We start from the raw sequence: 17,434 nt of genomic DNA, 5'->3' as shown, positions 1-17,434 counted from the left end.
TTGCCAAAAACTTATATCAAACCGTTTATAAAATATGAGGGATTTAGGAATATTTAATTCTGGCTTTTCCATTGGTGCACGAGTTCTTCATGGAGTGCTGTACATACATTTCATTTTTTCAAGATTGGAGACAGACAGCGATATCCTTTGGAATTTAAAGAAAGTATGTTATCTACATTTCATATGCAGAAACATATGACCTAACATGTATCAAACGCAAATTTCTTGTAGTAGTTTACCTAATATCGAAATATCACAATAACCCTGACCATTAACGAAGTGATAGGCAGCTCATCATGAAGCTGACGAATTAAGCAATACGATAAGCAAGAATCAGAGCTTATTACCAAATAGTTTCTTTAAAATTGTTTGCGAAAAATTGCAGATCGATCAGCATGCATGGTTTGCTGTTCATGTCGAGTAGGCTACTGGTCGCTCAGCTCACGCTGGCAGCTATACTTCCTCCACTCGTTCCACACTGAACTGTCAAAAGCCGCACTACAGACGGAACTTTAATTCAAGTCGCTTTGCTTAGCCCACCAAAGGGTGAAAGTGAAGTTGTGAGATACATTCTATGACACAAACAGTCTTGTGTATAGCACTAGAATTAAGAAACTAGAATTGATAAAATTGATTAATAGCCAAAGCAGTCTTAATTACGGATTTTCGTGATAAATTTTGAATAATAAATTGCTGAGAAGTGAAACAATAGGAAAATCTTGTCAAACCATTGGCATTTATTTGCAGCGAAAATATATGCATACAAACACATCAAAGGTAGGAAGGTAGGAGACGAGATACTGGCGGAAGTAAAGCTGTGAGTACTGGGCGTGAGTCGTGCTTCGGTAGCTCAGATGGTATAGCACTAGCCCGCGAAAGGCAAAGGTCCCGAGTTCGAGTCTCGGTCGGGCACGCAGTTTTAATCTGCCAGGAACTTTCACATCAAAAAATGTTCATAAGGCAATACATGAGTCCTTTATATCTTATTCATTGCATTTTTGTGCTTGTTTCTAAGTACCAAATGTCAAAATACTGTATTTTGTCCTTAAATGGAGCGGCTCTGTCACCGTTTAAAAATGTCATTAATGAAAATTGCTTCATCAATTTTTTCTTTGTTCAGACATTGTAAAACCTAAACCATTTTTTTGCTTTCTGATATCTGCCCTCTCTTGTGGGAGAACACTCATCAAAAAAATGTTCAAATTATCATGGAACATTGTGGGGAAACGAGGCAAATTAATGAAATAAACCGATGCCATTCCCTCTCTCCCGCTCTTGGTAAAAGCTAACGCCTTTCGAGAAAGCTTGGCGTAAGCGACCTGTTACGTTTCATTGACGGCCTGTGCGCTTTCGTAATGCATTGTGGATTTTTATGAAGTTCTGTATAGTTACTGTCCGTATCGTTCAGAGTTAATTGATCTTAATGATAATAAATTATTCGCAGAATACAGTGTACAAAAAGTGCAGTACATCGACGTTATTAGAACTTAGGTAAATTTTTTCGTACTATTTTTTTCATTGCAGGCGATAGCAGGACGAGAGATCCAGTATTATCGGAATCTTTGGATTTCGAAGGCAGTGAGCTGTCGAATTCTGATTGGACAACGCATACCTTCAGATTTTTCACACCTACAGTGGCGAGAGAAAACTAGAGATTGGAGAGGTCGGGAGTTCAGTGACAGCGTGGTGGTGGTGTTGATTAAGTGCCTTTGATGCATGTAAAGTTCTACAATGGCTCGTTGGCAAGTTCTGGTGCCAGTTTTTCTGTTTTTAGTATGCTACGTTGTTGCTGCGGAGGGTGATCAAAAGAAAGGCCCTAAAGTAACAGATAAGGTATTGGAAAAATATTTTAGAAGTAACATTATTTCAGAAATAATAGTATGTGCAAACGTCATATTCTAGCTGCATGTCCCATCAAGCCATTGATATTTACGAAGAACCGCTGGAGTGAAAACTACTGTGATAATTTTAAGTACATAGAAGTTCGCTGTAAATACCACAGAATTCGCATATTTTTAACAGTACTTGCTAGTTTTGACATGTAATATTGATATCTTTGTTTCAGGTATGGTTTGACATAAAGATCGGAGAGGAGAATGTGGGCAGAATAGAGATTGGTCTGTTCGGTAAAACTGTTCCAAAGACAGTTAAGAATTTTGTTGAGCTCGCACAAAAGCCTGCAGGTGAAGGTTACAAGGGAAGTAAGTTTCATAGAGTGATTAGAGACTTCATGATACAAGGAGGTGATTTTACCAGGGGTGATGGAACTGGAGGTGGGTACCTTCTTGACTTATTCTACACATACAGAGAAATTGTAAAGATAGAATTGATTATCATACTATAAAGTATATACTGAGCAGTACAGACTCTGCTTGACTTTCTGAAACAGCATTTCGGTTAGTTTGTTTGGACAGTTTTATAGAGCTATTAAATTGCCCAAACAAACTTAGCAAAATGCTGTGCAGTGACGCTTGGTGGCCACTGTTTTCTCAAAATTGTTTAAAGTAATTGTATTTTCTTACAACCAGGTCGAAGCATCTATGGAGATAAGTTTGCTGATGAAAATTTCAAGCTAAAGCACTATGGAGCAGGTTGGCTTTCAATGGCCAATGCAGGAAAGGACACAAATGGCTCTCAGTTCTTCATCACTACAAAACAAACACCGTGGCTTGATGGGAGGCATGTTGTATTTGGAAAAGTGTTGAAGGGAATGGTAAGCTCTAATTTATTTAGAACGTATTTTTGTATGAGTGTTTGTTAAACATCTGAAGACAAGTGTTGCATATACAGGCTGTCTACATGTATAGCCTAAAAGTACACTGATGGTGTTGGTGGCTTTTGTATTGTGTGCTGCAGGTGATAACACTAACTGCTGTGAATGATCAGACAAAATGGCAGAAAGAAAAAGAAAATGTTCAATAAACATAATGATGTGGAGGGTATGAGATAACATGGTGCATAATGGAATATATTGTGCAGAATATTGTCGTGTAAAACAGAATGTTCTGTAAAATTTGAATTGTACTGATAGGCTTCTGCATAACTGCAACCTAGGAAACTGAGATATTTTGGAAATAGCCTACCCACAATTTTTTTTTCAAAATTATCATTGGTCTGAATGATAGATTAGTCCTTTACTACAGCCAGTTTTCCTCAAGTGACATTCGTTCGCTTCACCAACTCTCAACCTAACAGACCTCGGGCTTCGCCACAGGTTAATCTGTTACCACAGGCAGTTTTCTTCCCGTCACATTTATAGTCTTTGCCAACTGATAAGCAAACTATAGCATTGGATTATGAAACAATGCCCAAGAAATTCTGCCATATTCCAAGAAACATAAAATGCAGTACAAGAAATACATATAAAATCCAGTAACCAATTTTATAATCCCATAATAGATCAATGATCTTCAGTCTCTTGCTGTCTATGACCAACAAATTGCTAAGAGCAGTGCACAGCAGTAGACCTGCTGACACCGTTAGTGCACTTTAACCATCCACAGGAAACCTTCCTAATTTCCAAATGCTGTTAAAAACAATAAAAAAGTAGAAAGCAGTTGCTTGCAGTATGTGGCATCCTATGAAGTAATTCAGTTTTGTACAAAAAATTCTACAGGGATCTTTTCGTAACCCACAAAATGTCTAGATGGTAGTATACATCAGTGTGCACAAGCATGTTGGGGTAGATAGAGCCTGTTGCATCCGTATATGTACATAACACCTGATATTACAGAATTTACTTCTAACAAATCAATAAGACAGTTCCAGAATATTTCAGAAAACACAAAGGTGAATAAAAATGTTTTTGAGAAAACGGGATGCAAACCATTTTTTCCTTTCATTCATTAGTCTGCATCTTTATGCACTAAGCTGCTGTATACTTCTGCACTTTTTTGTCTTATATTATATGATCACTTGAAGGCAGTTATCACTGATGTGTCGTAATTAACTGACATTTCATTATGAAAAATTGTACCAAGAATGATGTGTTTTCATATATCTTCAGTGCGCCATCACGTTGAAACAGCATACTTTCATGAAACACAAGTTACAATTCTAAAACACAATATGAACAGTCTTTAACCACCAGTACGTTGTTTCCCATCCTTTTCTTAAAAGTTGTACCAATAATGACACTTTTTTTGAGACATCCTTAATATGCTGGTGCTTCAAAGTAGTACATCTTCATAGGATGCAAGTTCTAATATAAAATGCACCAATTATGGGCTTCAGATGAATAGGACAAAATCCAATATGGCATCTCCCAAGTTCTGCTTGTGAAATGGGACAGCTTGGTTGAAGGGTCCGAGCCTTCATCAGGCCTGTGTTAGCCATACTCTGCAGAAGCCACACCCTCAAACCTCTGCTATGTAAAGCTGCGTGACATTTCAAAGTGCAACCTTAAGCTATTTGACATCAGATATCAGCTGTTCCAAAAACCTTGACTTTCATTACATAAATTCATGTGTGCGTGCCTCTGCTACCAGCAGTCCTCCCTGAATTAAAACTGGATTGAAGCAGCTGTTGCTACAATCACTGAAGACACACTTACCAATGTTTGGGAAGAACTCGGCTATAGACTTGATGCATGCAGTACGACAAATGGTGCTCACAATGAACATTTATAAGGTTTTTGGTAAAACTGTTTGAGTTGGTCTTTCATTTGACATATCATTTATAACTAAGTTTAATATAATAAATATTATAAAGCATTAAAACCCCGATGTTCATTTATAAACACTCCGTATATTTTTGGATAGTTCCACTTTAGAGCCTTCAGCTATGAGTCACACCTGCTCTGGAACATACAGGAGCTAATTCATAACTGTAACACAATGAGTTTGGCAGTAGCAATTTAACAAAATTTTCATATCCCAACATTACCTTGATTTGCAAAAGTGGATTGAACATAGCCAGTATATAACTGATAACAGCAGTCATCTTTGACCCATGATAATTATGGTATATGATGTTATGGTTGTGTAGTTAGAGAACCAGTAGGTTATGGTGACACTGACCTGTAGCTCTGCACGAGATCTATGTTAAGTTGGAAGGTGAGAGTTTGGTTGAGAATTGATGAAACCAATATGCCCTGACACTAATTGCAACTCTTATGGTGCATATTGTACACATATTGATGGTTGGTGTATGTTCACCATTTTGGTGATGTCATGGATCAAAGCAAATTGGTGGCATCGGCATCAATGTTTTCAGTAGGGTATTTATAGTGAAAAAACCAGTGTCGAGCAGTATTCAAAGTCTTAGACTTTGGAGTGGCACACACATCTATGGTTCTTTTTCTGCCTCTCAGTGGCTGTGTAAATCTCCTCTAATTGGCTATGCATAATTGCTGTGTTGTATTGCCAGCCTTTGTATGACAGTACACCATTAATGTCAATGTCCACCCCTGGTAGCTGAGTGGTCAGAACAACAGAATGTCAATCCCAAGGGCCCGGGTTCGATTCCCGGTTGGGTCGGAGATTTTCTCCACTCAGGGACTGGGTGTAGTGTTGTCCTAATCATCATTATTCCATCCCCCTCGACGCACAAGTCTCCGAAGTGGCATCAAATTGAAATACTTGCACCCGGGAACGGTCTACCCGACGGGAGGCCCTAGTCACACAGCATTTATTTATTTATCTTCATTCTACAGCCATTCTAAATTTCTTAATATTCGGCTGACTGCGCCTCTGCCTTCCCGTTTTAGAGTGTTCAGTACCATTAGTTTTTGGAAGGAATATTACATACTGCTGTGGAGTGTGCACTATTATTGACAATACCAGGCAGATTTTGTGCGCCAGACCAGGATTTGAACATGGGTCTGTGCCTTCTGTGGGTATCGGTCTTGCTAACTGAGCTATTCTGACAGGACTTGAGACCTACTTTCTCAGCTTCTCTTCTGGCAGTACTGCTCTCCCACTTTACAAATTTCATAGCTCATTAGGTAAGAGCACACCAAGTCAAGCTTTGAGTCTTGGTCCTGCACATAGTTCTGATCTTCCAGGATGTTTCAGAACAGTGGACACTCTGATGCAATGTGAACATTCATTTTGTAAACATTTCCCAAGGCTGTGGTCAAGCCATGTATTTCTCCACTATCTTTTCTTCCAGCAGTGAAGGTTGTAATCAAGCCATTTCTCTGAACTGTCCTCTCTTCCAGGAGTGCTAATACCACATGTATGCTGGAGAACTTCTGTGAAGTGTGGAAGGCAGGAGTAAAACACTGGCAGAAATAAAGTTGGGTCTTACATAGATAGCAAACTTGATAAGAGCATTGCCTGTGAAAGGCAAGTTCCTGGGTTTGAGTCATGGTCTGGCACAAGGTTCTAATTTGCCAGGAAGTTTCAGAAATTGTTTTGGTACCAACTTTTCAATATAAACATGTACCAAGTGTACACATTTCAGTAAGATCATTAAATCAAAGAATGCTGTTAAAACTTAACTCCCATACGTGCTTTACATCAATCAGTACCAGGTGTGGGCTGAGAGGGCTGCCTACGTTTCTCTCTGTATTTATGTACTTCATTCTATATTTCTGTTCTGGTCTTCAAAGTATAACTAAAACATGTACATACACCATGATTTCTCTAAAACAGTGACCATGCTTTTGGCTAACGCCATACAAAATCGCTTGTGGGTTGCACTTACCGACAGTATAAGGTACATCTTGGCAACAGGTTTCTGTGTAAAGTTTGAAGCAGCCAGTGGGAGGATATTATGTGGTAGCCAGTGGGCAGTTATCTAACTACTTTTTCAGGCTGTTAATTTATGAATTAATCATTTTATGTGGACAGCCTTTCCTTCACATTCTGCTTTGATTGCTTGCATTGTCTGGATGGCTCGTTCTTAGTTTTATGCTTTTGCTGTTTATAAAAGTTTGTTTTATTGATCTATACAATGCTTTTGCACTGTCTTGTTGAAATATTGTCAGCAGAAGTGTCCGATCCCACCAGTCTGCCGTGACCCGCGTGCTGAGTGTAATGTTGTATTGGGTTCATTTGAGCTTTGGTGTTAGATGTGTGAAGTCACTGGCAGTGTTTGTAGCTCGGGACATAAGGATTGGAAGTTTACTCAGTGAGTTATCAATTTTTGTTTGTTTGTTTGTGTCTGATGTTTTCATTAGGCAAGACGTTTAATTTATTGTTACTTCTGTTGTTAGGTATGGATATGATGATGAAAATGACAGTGCTATTTTGTGGTCAGAGGTGGGGAGGAAAAGTTGCCCATTATTAAATTCCTCCAAGTATTTGGACTGGTCACTGAGATGGTGAAGTGCAGTTGTTATCTAGCTACATGCTGTTAATTTATGAATTAATCTCATTTGCTGCGAGAACATGAGGTTGACCAAAGTTCCAGCATCTTGGACCAGGGACGGGTACATGTGTCAGTGTCGGTATGATAACGTCTGGCACTCCATTAGACACAGTACCTAGTTCAAGAAATCTAGGCTGGGGGAGAGAGGGGGGGGGGGTTGCTGACATACTATTTCATTTATAGGCCCTCGATTAGTTTTTGTGCGTATGAGACTAGTGAGTGAGAGTCTCGGAAAGGGATTTTGATCATTTAGTTGTGAACCATAGTGCAGAGTTCAAAAATTATGAATATTATGAAACTAATGCAATAGAGGGGGTTTTAGGGATGGTTAAATGAGTCCTAAGGATGATGAAGAGGTCATCTTCTAACCTGCAATCATTTAGATGAGTATCGCTGGTGGAAGTGTGTCCCTGGGGATTATTATATTTTTTGTGTTTTCTGAGGGCTGTAGGTAAGATGTACAGACAGAGGGGTGGTTAGTTGAGGGTGTTTGGTATATATGTGTGGGGAGGGGCAGGTTGTGGGTAATTGTTGTGGGTGGAGGAAGGGATTGTTTTTATTTTGTACAGGACCTTGTGTGTGTGTGTGTGTGTGTGTGTGTGTGTGTGTGTGTGTGTGTGTGTGTGTGTGTGTGTGTGTTTGGGGCGGCCAACCTAGTTTGCAGTGCTGAGTTTGTTGGTGGTATGTATTGTGTTTTTCTGTTGGGATGTTTGATTTTTGGGTTTTTTGAGGTGTCGAGTCTGGTTTTATTTTTAGTTGTTGTAGGTGTTGGTTTTTTTTTTGTATTTATAGTTGTGGTTGACCTACGTAGGTCAAGGGAAATGTCAGATTCCTATTTTTGTAGCTGTAGGTGTTTGGTATAATCAGCTATGGTTGACCTATAAAGGTCATTATTGTGGATTTGGTTGGTATAGCAGAATTTGGTAAATTGCATTTTCTTCGCCAATCATTTTGTGTGTGTTGGCATCATTTTTTTACTGTTATATTTAGCTTGTCCCCACCCTAAAACCCCCAATTTCCTATGATTGTCCTGTTAGTTGATTGTATTATTGAAGGGACATGTTATTGTCTTCGTATATGTATTTTCATGTTTGTTGCCATATGTATGAAGTAACGTCATATGCGCTATATTGGAGATGCTGAGAATGGCCATTTCTGCTGTATTCATATCACAGGTCAAAGCAGACGGGTGGAATCGGACGCTTCTATAATTACGAAGTATGACTACTGATTTTTGTCTCAAAGGCAGAATCTATGTGGTGATTGATAAGTAGCATAGCCAGAGATCTAGGTTAGGTTGGAAGTGAGTTTGGTTGCCTGTTTATGAAGACAATGAATGTAAAGGTGGAATCTTGGTTGAGTTGACAGATTGCTCTGTAGTGTAGCTAGAGGTCTGTCAGCTTGTCTGCTCATTTTTTGTTTACTTGCATCTAGATTTCTGCAGTAATGTACAATACATATAAGATATGCCAAAAGCAATTAATGAAAATTCAATGTTAAATTGTTCCTTACACGTTCTTGTGTATTTGCTCCTGAAAACACAATGTTCTCCTCAGAAAAGGCAGTTTGGTTGCTCTCTAGAACCTAGCAATGGAAGGTCATTGTTAACAGTAACATTGTTAACATTAAAATGTTAATATTTTTAATGGAAACATCATAATGTAATTAGCTGTATGAATCGGCTGTTAAGTCATCTCAACTTTCCGTGATTGCTCGTGGCAAGTGTTACTAAGACACTTCGAGGTTAGAATGTTGATGGCCCCTGGTAAACGTGTATCATACATTCCCCTGTTCATTTTCATAATAGATACCCAGTTTGACACTGATGGCTCTTAATCACCAATGTCCTTATTTTGGAAGACTGATTTCTCACCTCATAGGACTCCAGTATTTGCCAACCCTTGCACAGGGTGGCCAGTCCCAGAGAATATTGTTACTTGTTAGGTTATTACACTACCAGTTTTTAATTTTTTCTGTAATTTAGAAGATATTGAACACCAGAAGTTGGCATTCCTTATTCCCCCTCTGCTTGCTTAGCAATAGTGTAAAATGTTATCTTCATTCCCTTGTGGACAGACTGTTGCTGTTTGCTCCTGATGCATCACACTGTATTAAATTTGATTGCAGGATGTTGTCAGGAAGATTGAATCCACACCTACGGATGCAAGAGACAGGCCAAACCAAGATGTTGTTATAGCAGACTCTGGTGCAGAAACTGTGTCTGAACCCTTTTCAGTGGCTAAGGAAGACGCGACCGAATGAAGATGTGTAAGTGGAACTCGAGGTGAAAGAACATCACAGAAGCAGAAGTTAAAAGTGAACTCAGTGGGGCAGGTCATTCCAGAAATGTTTGATAAATGATCTTTGTATAACTTTAAACTTTTGTGTCTGTTTCTACAAGTGGAGAATAAAGATTTTTTTATAAACAGAGCATCCAGTTTTTGTCAGAAATCGCAACAATGTTAATATATCCTTCAGACATACTGTTAAGAGTGAAAACAGCATAATTAAATACCAGCCATGTTATATTAAATTTAATGGTAACGTAACAGAACTTGATGTAGAGATTTAAGTGTTTAAAAATACAAAACTGACATTTATACTCTTTAATACTTCAAAGCTTTATTTTTATTGGTATGTATTGTCATAATGATTTGATCACACAAAATCAAAGTTTGTCTTAATGACACAGATTGTCACGCCTGACAGTACACGATGCTAAGAGTGTGTCATCGTAAACATGGTTTTACAAATTAGCTTTTTGAGAGAGAATTGTATGTCTCTTCAGCTAGAATTTGGGAGAGTGGTCTAGTATTTTTAACTTTCAGTGTAATTTATACAGGTGAAACTGCTGCTTTGATATGCACATGTAACCCCCATACCTAATCAATGTACAAACTCTTAGCCTTCCACGAACTGCGGTGGCACATTAGTAAGATACTTTGTTCAGGAGGATGATCATCCAGATTTAGGTTCTGTGATCTACTTAAGTCATCTAAGGGAATTTTGGGGATGGTTCCTTTGAAAGACCTTCGCCAATTTCTCTAACATGTGATTCTGCTCAGTGTGTAATGACCTCATCAGTAAAGGGATATAACTGTCTTCAATCAGGATTTGCTCCTGTGTGCAAATGTGAGACTTCCCATTACTCCTACCAAATGGGAAATGGATATCTGCCTACTGTTACTGAAATATTGCTTTGACTACAGTAAAACACAACTAGCATGTTTCAGACCAGTGGACTGATCCAAGTATCGTCATTCATGCTGTGCACAAAGCACTAAACAGGCAAACTTTTTCATTGAACGATGGGTTAAGAATATTGATCATTTTATTGATCCTCAGTCTTTTGCAATAGCAAGCTTGAATAAAATATTCACCAACTGCGAGGGCTGGCATGGTGTTCCATTTATACACTGTCCGGCCACGGTAAATAGCCTGCATAACCACCTTTTGCAGTGCGGACCACTGCAGGACATGCAGGGAAAGAGTCACGGGAGTTCTGGAAAGGATGTGAAGCCATGCCAAATCCAGTGTCTTGTCCAGGTATGCAAGCTTTCTTGGTTGAGGATCCGTGGTGCGAACAGCCTTATCGAGATGGTCCTAAGAGTACAGCAAACTCGTCCTGGTACTCCTTGAACTATGCGCATACCCTGCGAGCCGTGTGATACCTTCCATTGTACTACTTGTTGACTCCACCAGTGTTGAGGAGAAACAAACTGCATATAGGGGTGCATGTGGTTCCCAAGGATAGACTTCCAAAATGACGTTCACCCAGGAACGCCAAATATTCCCCAGCCTGTAATGCTCCCTCCTATGGCCTTGACCCTTCTGATAGATGAGGGCCCCGGTGGAAAAGGAGCACAGGCCACATGCACAGTGATTTTGGTACAGGAAGACAGCTGATGCCATCTAGTATTGTACGTGGGAACTTATAGCACAGTGGCATGTGCCTGTTCCTTTGAAAAGAGCATATCATATTTGCTGTTATTCAGGACTGACACATTCCCAGTGGAAAGCAGCCCATACCAATAGTATCTCTCTCATGAGTCAATTCGTCTAATTGGTTGACTTGGTTTCGGAAAGCCAATCAGAAAGAGTTTCTCAAATGTGGTTCATATATTTCCAAGATGGCGGCAAAAGATGTTACTATTAAAGTTACTCATGAAGAAAATGCAACAGTACATGTGAAAAAAAAGAATTCGTAAAGAACATGAGTGGATAGATAATGAAAGGAAGAGGTTAAGAAACAATGGAGAAGAATATAAATCCCAGGGGGGGGGGGGGGGGGGGGGGGGGGAAATTGTTCCCGAGAAAATGTTTCTTAGTGCCAGAGATCCATACTCCAAAACTTAGTTTCTGCAAATACACAACATTGAATGAAGAACAGGTGGAGGCAACATTTATTGAGTTTTGTTGATTGGGAGATTATAATAAGCAAAATGCTTTTTTATTTGGAGTAGCTCGGCCTAATAAGTGCAAAAAAGTGTAGCCAAAGAAGAGGAAGGTTTCTTTCAGGTATTTTATTTCAGACACGCCTGTGAGGTTGAAGTGTGTAGGACTTCATTTTTAGCTGTGCATGCTATTTCTGTAAAACATTTGAGGACTGTCCATAGCAATGAAGAATGTGACACACAATCATGAATCTAAAAAACGTTTCTGTACATAAACCTAGACAGGATAGAAGAGGTAAGCATTCAACAGACGAGAGAAAAAATAGGGGTAGAAACCACATCAAAACGTTTCCAAGGTACACATCATATTATAGTAAAACACAGAATCCGAACAAGTCCTACATAACCTCTGTTCACTCGATTGCTGGAATGTATCGTTTGTACTGTTAAGATCTTAAAAATTCAGATGAAGTCCCAGTGAAACGTGTATGACCTAATTTTCAACACTGAATATAATATTTGTTTTAAATTGCCGTCGAGTGATATATGTCGTATTTGTATATATTTTGACGGAAACAGTTCTTTTACAAGAGATGAGGTTGGACATATGATTTCTGTATTCACTGTTATAGTGATGTGTGTCTGGTCCTAGAAAGTTGCATCTAGAGGGGCCAATGAAGTAGCTAGCTGCATTTTAAAGGCTTTAGATATGATGAAGAATGCCATCAAAGGCTCATCATTTATTCTGATTCGTTTGTTGAACAAATTAAAAACTGTATTATCCTAGGTCTGTGGTTGTACCTCCTAATAAAAAAAATGTTGATGTTGAGCACAAATTTCTCCCCCCTGGTCACACGTTCCTGCCATGTGACAGGGATTTTGGAGTTACTGAGTAACTGAAAAGAAAGACACAGGCTGTGTACACTCCAGCAAAATGGGCTGAACTTATAAGAAAGAGCAAGCAAAAGAGCCCATTCATTGTGGTTGAAATGAAGAAAGACGACTTCGTGTCTTTGTCGTCTATAATGAACAGTATCGTCAAACACGTTACTGTTGACAAAAAGCTTGTAGACATGAGAAACGCAATGGTGTTAAGATTAGTGAGTGGTTAACATTATGTATACATGAAATATTCACAGAGTCAAACTGAGAAACATGTGCGAGTTAGTTTACAGAAGTGTCATAGGTGATTTATGAAGCTTGCAGACTGCCAGTTAGTTCCTAAGTATCCAAATGGACATCAAATTAAGGCAGCAAAGTTCAAGGACCTTCAAAGCTTACTGCAATTAGTGCCTCCAATATATGCAAGCTTTTATCAGTCATTGATAAGTGATGGTAGTGACGATACAGTGGAACAGGAAAACATTGATGAGGAGTTTGACTATTAATGACATGCTGTGTAATGTAACTATGTCTCAAGGATTTCATTTTCTGTACTTCAGATTGTAATAAAGTGACCTCATATTTAGGTGTTTGCAAAACACCATCTACTGTTGGTATCACAGCAGTTCACATTACTATACAAAATCATATTTCCTTAATTCCCATTTCCCAACACAACATACTCTGGTGGCATGTGCCCCTTTTCCACTGGGCCCCTCAATTGTTGCAGGGTGTCTGCCTTCAACCTGATGGAGCATAAAATGTGCCTCATCTGAAAAGCCTACCTATCACCCCTCTCCAGACATCTTGGTGTGAAATTTCCAGCCTTTGTTGCTGGTGAACAGCCGTCAGAATTTACTGGAATGGTACTGAGGAGACAGTGTTGGCAGTTACTTGGTTCATCTGGACTTCAGTTGGTCAACAGTTGCACATCTGTTCACCCACACCATTGTCATCTATTGCCCATGGTGCAACACAGGTGCCTCGGTGCTGGTTTGGGGTAGCACCATTTTGCTATGCACGGTGTACTTTAACCACGATGGCATGAGAACAGTTGACAGCGTTGCCCCTTTGGATATCAAACAAATTACTCTGTTTCCGCATCACGACAAGGACTGCACTGTTTTCTGCATCCCTTGACAAGATTTATATACCCTCCACTGCTAGTGGTGCCATCTGTGAGGGGTTAATGCACATCAGCATCAAAAAATGCCAGTCGTCACTTAATGTGACTGCTGCCTCTCATATACATGGTCCAGTGTCTGAAAACTCCCAGCGGAAGGCTGGAAAGTTATAGGCATGGGAAGTAGAGTTAAGCAGCTCCAGTCCATTGCTCCATTTGCTTTAAGAGCTGTGTAAGCTGGACACAATTCTCAGCGATAGTACCCCCCTGCGGATCCGAGGGTTGGAATATGCCCAAGGTATTCCTGCCTCTCGTAAGAGGTGACTAAAAGGAGTCTCACTTTTTGGCCATTCTATGGTTTGACCTGCCACTTTTAAAATTCTACAGGAGTGCGGGACATATGGGTAAGGATGCCTTACGTGGTGCACGAGTTATCCATAGTGCCCTTAGATTCGATCTCCTGAATCTCTTGTCATGACTTTGCATCCCCACCTGCAATTCAACTATTTGGGTGACGACACTTTACGGGGTATGTCATCTTTTTCCGTTGTCTCCTGGCCTGTTTCACCCCCACGACAACATTGGATTTATCTGTACCCAGTGTCCATTACAGTAGCCAGTCCGTTGTGGTGGGGCCATCATGTACCCATTTAGTGGTAGCCCCCCCGACAACACAGGGATCACACTGCTGATGCCTGAGCTGTAAACTCCCCACGTATGCCAAGGAGTAGATGCCTGTCTTCCTGGGGCATCAGGACACCCGGAAACGGCCATCCTGCCAGGTGACCTTTGCTGTGGCTGGGTGGCGCCTGTGGGGAGAGCCCCTTAGTCATCTCTTGCTGGTGACCATACGGTGCCAGGAGTCTCTAAGAAGGGCAAGATCGAATACAATGCTGACAGGTATGACCCTAAATCGTTTCCCTCCCTCGCTACATCATGGGACAAGCGTAGGGCTACAGAACGGAGAGGGGCATATTTGCCTCGGTTTTTAGTCTATAGCAGAACTGGTGGGGACTCCTTTGTACCTACAAAGCCTCAATTTTTCATTGAACACCTTGAGGATAAGTTTGGAGAAGTGACTGCTGTCCAAGATGCGAAATGGCACAGTCTTGATTCAGATAGCATCCCCAGCCCAATCCTGAGTGTTACTTGCCAGTGACAAGCTGGGTGATATTCCTGTTTCCGTCACTCCCCATAAAAACCTCAACATGGTCCAGGGGATCATTTTCGATTGCGATCTCCTCTAGCAATCTGACTATGAGCTCCACGTGAATTTAGAATGGCAGGGTGTTCATTTCATTTGTCGCGTTTACAGAGGACCCAAAGACAACAGGGTTGCTACAGGTGCCTTCATCTTGGCCTTTGAGGGTGATTCATTGCCTGAAAAGGTCAAGGTGATGGCTTACCGCTGTGACGTTAACCATACATCCCTCCTCCTATGCGGTGCTTTTAGTGCTGGAAGTTCGGGCACATGTCCTCCTGTTGCATTTCCAGCGCCACATGTCGAGACTGCAGATGTCCACTGCATCCAGATATTCCATGTGCACCTCCTCCGACTTGCATCAACTATGGAGAGCACCACTCTCCCTGCACACCAGAATGCCCAGTACCCCAAAAGGAGTGGAAAATCATGGAGTACAAGACCCTGGACCAGTTAACTTACACAGAGGCTGACCTTAAATTTGAAAGATTACATCCCATTCAGTTGATGTCGACATACACTTCAGCTTTGTCACCAACGCCGTCCCAAGTGCCAACGGGTCCTCACTCTGTGCCAAGAACAGTGGGCCCACTGAGCCATCAGAATACATCCGCTCCCTTGGTGGTAGGGGAAAAATCTTCCTCCATTGCACCCAAAGCACCTAGTTCGGGAGCAAGGCCCCCACAAACGCAGGGGACATCGGTCCCTTCCCCCCCTGCTGGAGAAGCAACAGCCTCCTCTGGCTTCTCTCATGCGGAAGGGGCCCCTTGGGGCCCTCTCTCCCAAGGTCTTCTCTAATGCCATAGCGAACACTCGCCAGTAGCTCAAGGAACCAAAAGCTGCTGGACAAAGAGCTTCCTCCGTGCCTGAAGCTTCTTCAGAGAAATCTTCCCGGCAAGTCCCTAAAGAGAAGCGAGAGAGCAAGCAAACTAAGAAGTAGTCTGCTAAGAAAGAGGACCCTCTGGTGTCTCTAACACCACCACCCCTACCAATTCTGCATCTGAGGATGTGGTGGAGATCTTAACGTCCCCTGCGGACCTGGATCTCACTGATGCCTCATCCACCATAGAAATGGCTACAAATACTCAATCGGTGGCATCAGGTGACCCTGAGGCATAACTTACCTCATTGCGTTGCTTCATGCCTTCCCAATCTCTCGATAACATCATCCTCCAGTGGAATTGCGGCGGTTTTTTCCACCGCCTGGCTGAGCTACAGCAACTCTTAAGCTTTACACCTGCTTTCTGCATTGCCCTCCAGCAAAACCTGGTTCCCGGCAATGCGGACGCCTGCCCTCCATGCGTATAGGGGATATTACAAGAAACACAGTGACTATAATAGTGTATCTGGTGGAGTTTGTGTCTATGTCCTGAACTCAGTATGCAGTGAACTTCGCCCCTTCAAACCCCTCTTGAAGCTGTGGCTGTCAGGATACAGGAAATAATTGTCTGCAACGTATATCTTCTTCCAGATAGTGCAGTACCCCTGAATGCATTGGCTGCACTGATTGATCAACTCCCTAAACCGTTCCTGCTTTTGGGAGATTTTAATGCTCATAACCCCTTGTGGGGTGGCACCGAGGCAGAGATGTCGAAAATTAGCTGTCACAACTCGACCTCTGCCTCTTAAATACAGGTGCCCCACACATTTCAGTGTGGCACGTGGCACATATTCGGCCATTGATCTCTCAGTCTGCAGTCCTGGCCTTCTCCCATCTATCCCTGCAGAGCGCACTATGACCTGTGTGGTAGTGACCACTTCCCCATCTTCCTGTCACTACCCCAGCATCAGGCCCACGGACACCTGCCCAGATGGGCTTTAAACAAGGCAGACTGGGACGCCTTCACCTCTGCTGTCACCATTGAATCTCCCCCACATGGTAACATCAATGTGGTGGTTAAGTAGGTAACTACAACGATCGTTTCTGCGGTGGAAAACACGATCTCTCGTTCTTTAGGGTGGCCCCAGCGGAAGACATTCATTTGGTGGTCCCCAGTAGTCACTGAGGCAATTAAGGAGTGTCGGCAAGCTCTACAGCGGCACCCTTCCTGGAGCATCTCATAGCCTTTAAATGGCTCCGTGCCCATGTTTGCCAGCATATCAAAAGGCGAAAACAGGAGTGTTGGGAGAGATACATCTCGACCTTTGGGTGCCATACTTCACCTTCCCAAGTCTGGGCAAAGATCAAACGAGTTTTTGGGTACCTGACCCCAACAGGTGTCCCCGGCTTTAACACAAATGTTCCGTTATCTACCGACGCAAACGTGATTGCCGAGCACTTTGACGAGCACTATGCTCTCGCCTCTGTATCGGAGAATTACCACCAGCCTTTTGCACTCTCAAATGGCGGATGGAAGGGGAAGTCCTCTCTTTCAGTACACGCCACAGTGAACCCTATAACGCCCCATTTACAGAGTGGGAGCTCCTCAGTGCCCTTGCACATTGCCCCGACACAGCTCCTGGGCCAGATCGGATTCATAGACAGATGATTAAACATCTCTCATCTGACAACAAGTGACA

The 17,434-nt window shown here is 41.6% G+C and overlaps 1 protein-coding gene across 1 annotated transcript; it reads left to right on the top strand.

Annotated features, from left to right (window-relative positions):
* Positions 1–1,588: 1,588 nt before the first annotated feature.
* Positions 1,589–9,745, top strand: LOC126188235 (peptidyl-prolyl cis-trans isomerase 5-like). Its single transcript, XM_049929792.1, has 4 exons — positions 1,589–1,833; positions 2,066–2,273; positions 2,529–2,713; positions 9,442–9,745. The coding sequence occupies exons 1-4, from the start codon at positions 1,732–1,734 to the stop codon at positions 9,574–9,576; spliced, it is 630 nt and encodes a 209-aa protein (XP_049785749.1). The 5' UTR covers positions 1,589–1,731; the 3' UTR covers positions 9,577–9,745.
* Positions 9,746–17,434: the final 7,689 nt, after the last annotated feature.

The sequence above is a fragment of the Schistocerca cancellata genome, chromosome 5, assembly GCF_023864275.1.
Source record: "Schistocerca cancellata isolate TAMUIC-IGC-003103 chromosome 5, iqSchCanc2.1, whole genome shotgun sequence".
NCBI classification, from domain to species: domain Eukaryota; kingdom Metazoa; phylum Arthropoda; class Insecta; order Orthoptera; family Acrididae; genus Schistocerca; species Schistocerca cancellata.
This window is presented reverse-complemented; position numbering and strand designations above follow the sequence as displayed.

Excerpts from the sequence above, each read along its gene's own strand:
- LOC126188235 (XM_049929792.1), top strand. The coding sequence starts at position 1,732 with ATGGCTCGTTGGCAAGTTCTGGTGCCAGTTTTTCTGTTTTTAGTATGC. Across the intron at positions 2,274-2,528 it reads CAGGGGTGATGGAACTGGAG|GTCGAAGCATCTATGGAGAT; the intron begins GTGGGTACCTTC and ends TCTTACAACCAG. Across the intron at positions 2,714-9,441 it reads GAAAAGTGTTGAAGGGAATG|GATGTTGTCAGGAAGATTGA; the intron begins GTAAGCTCTAAT and ends ATTTGATTGCAG.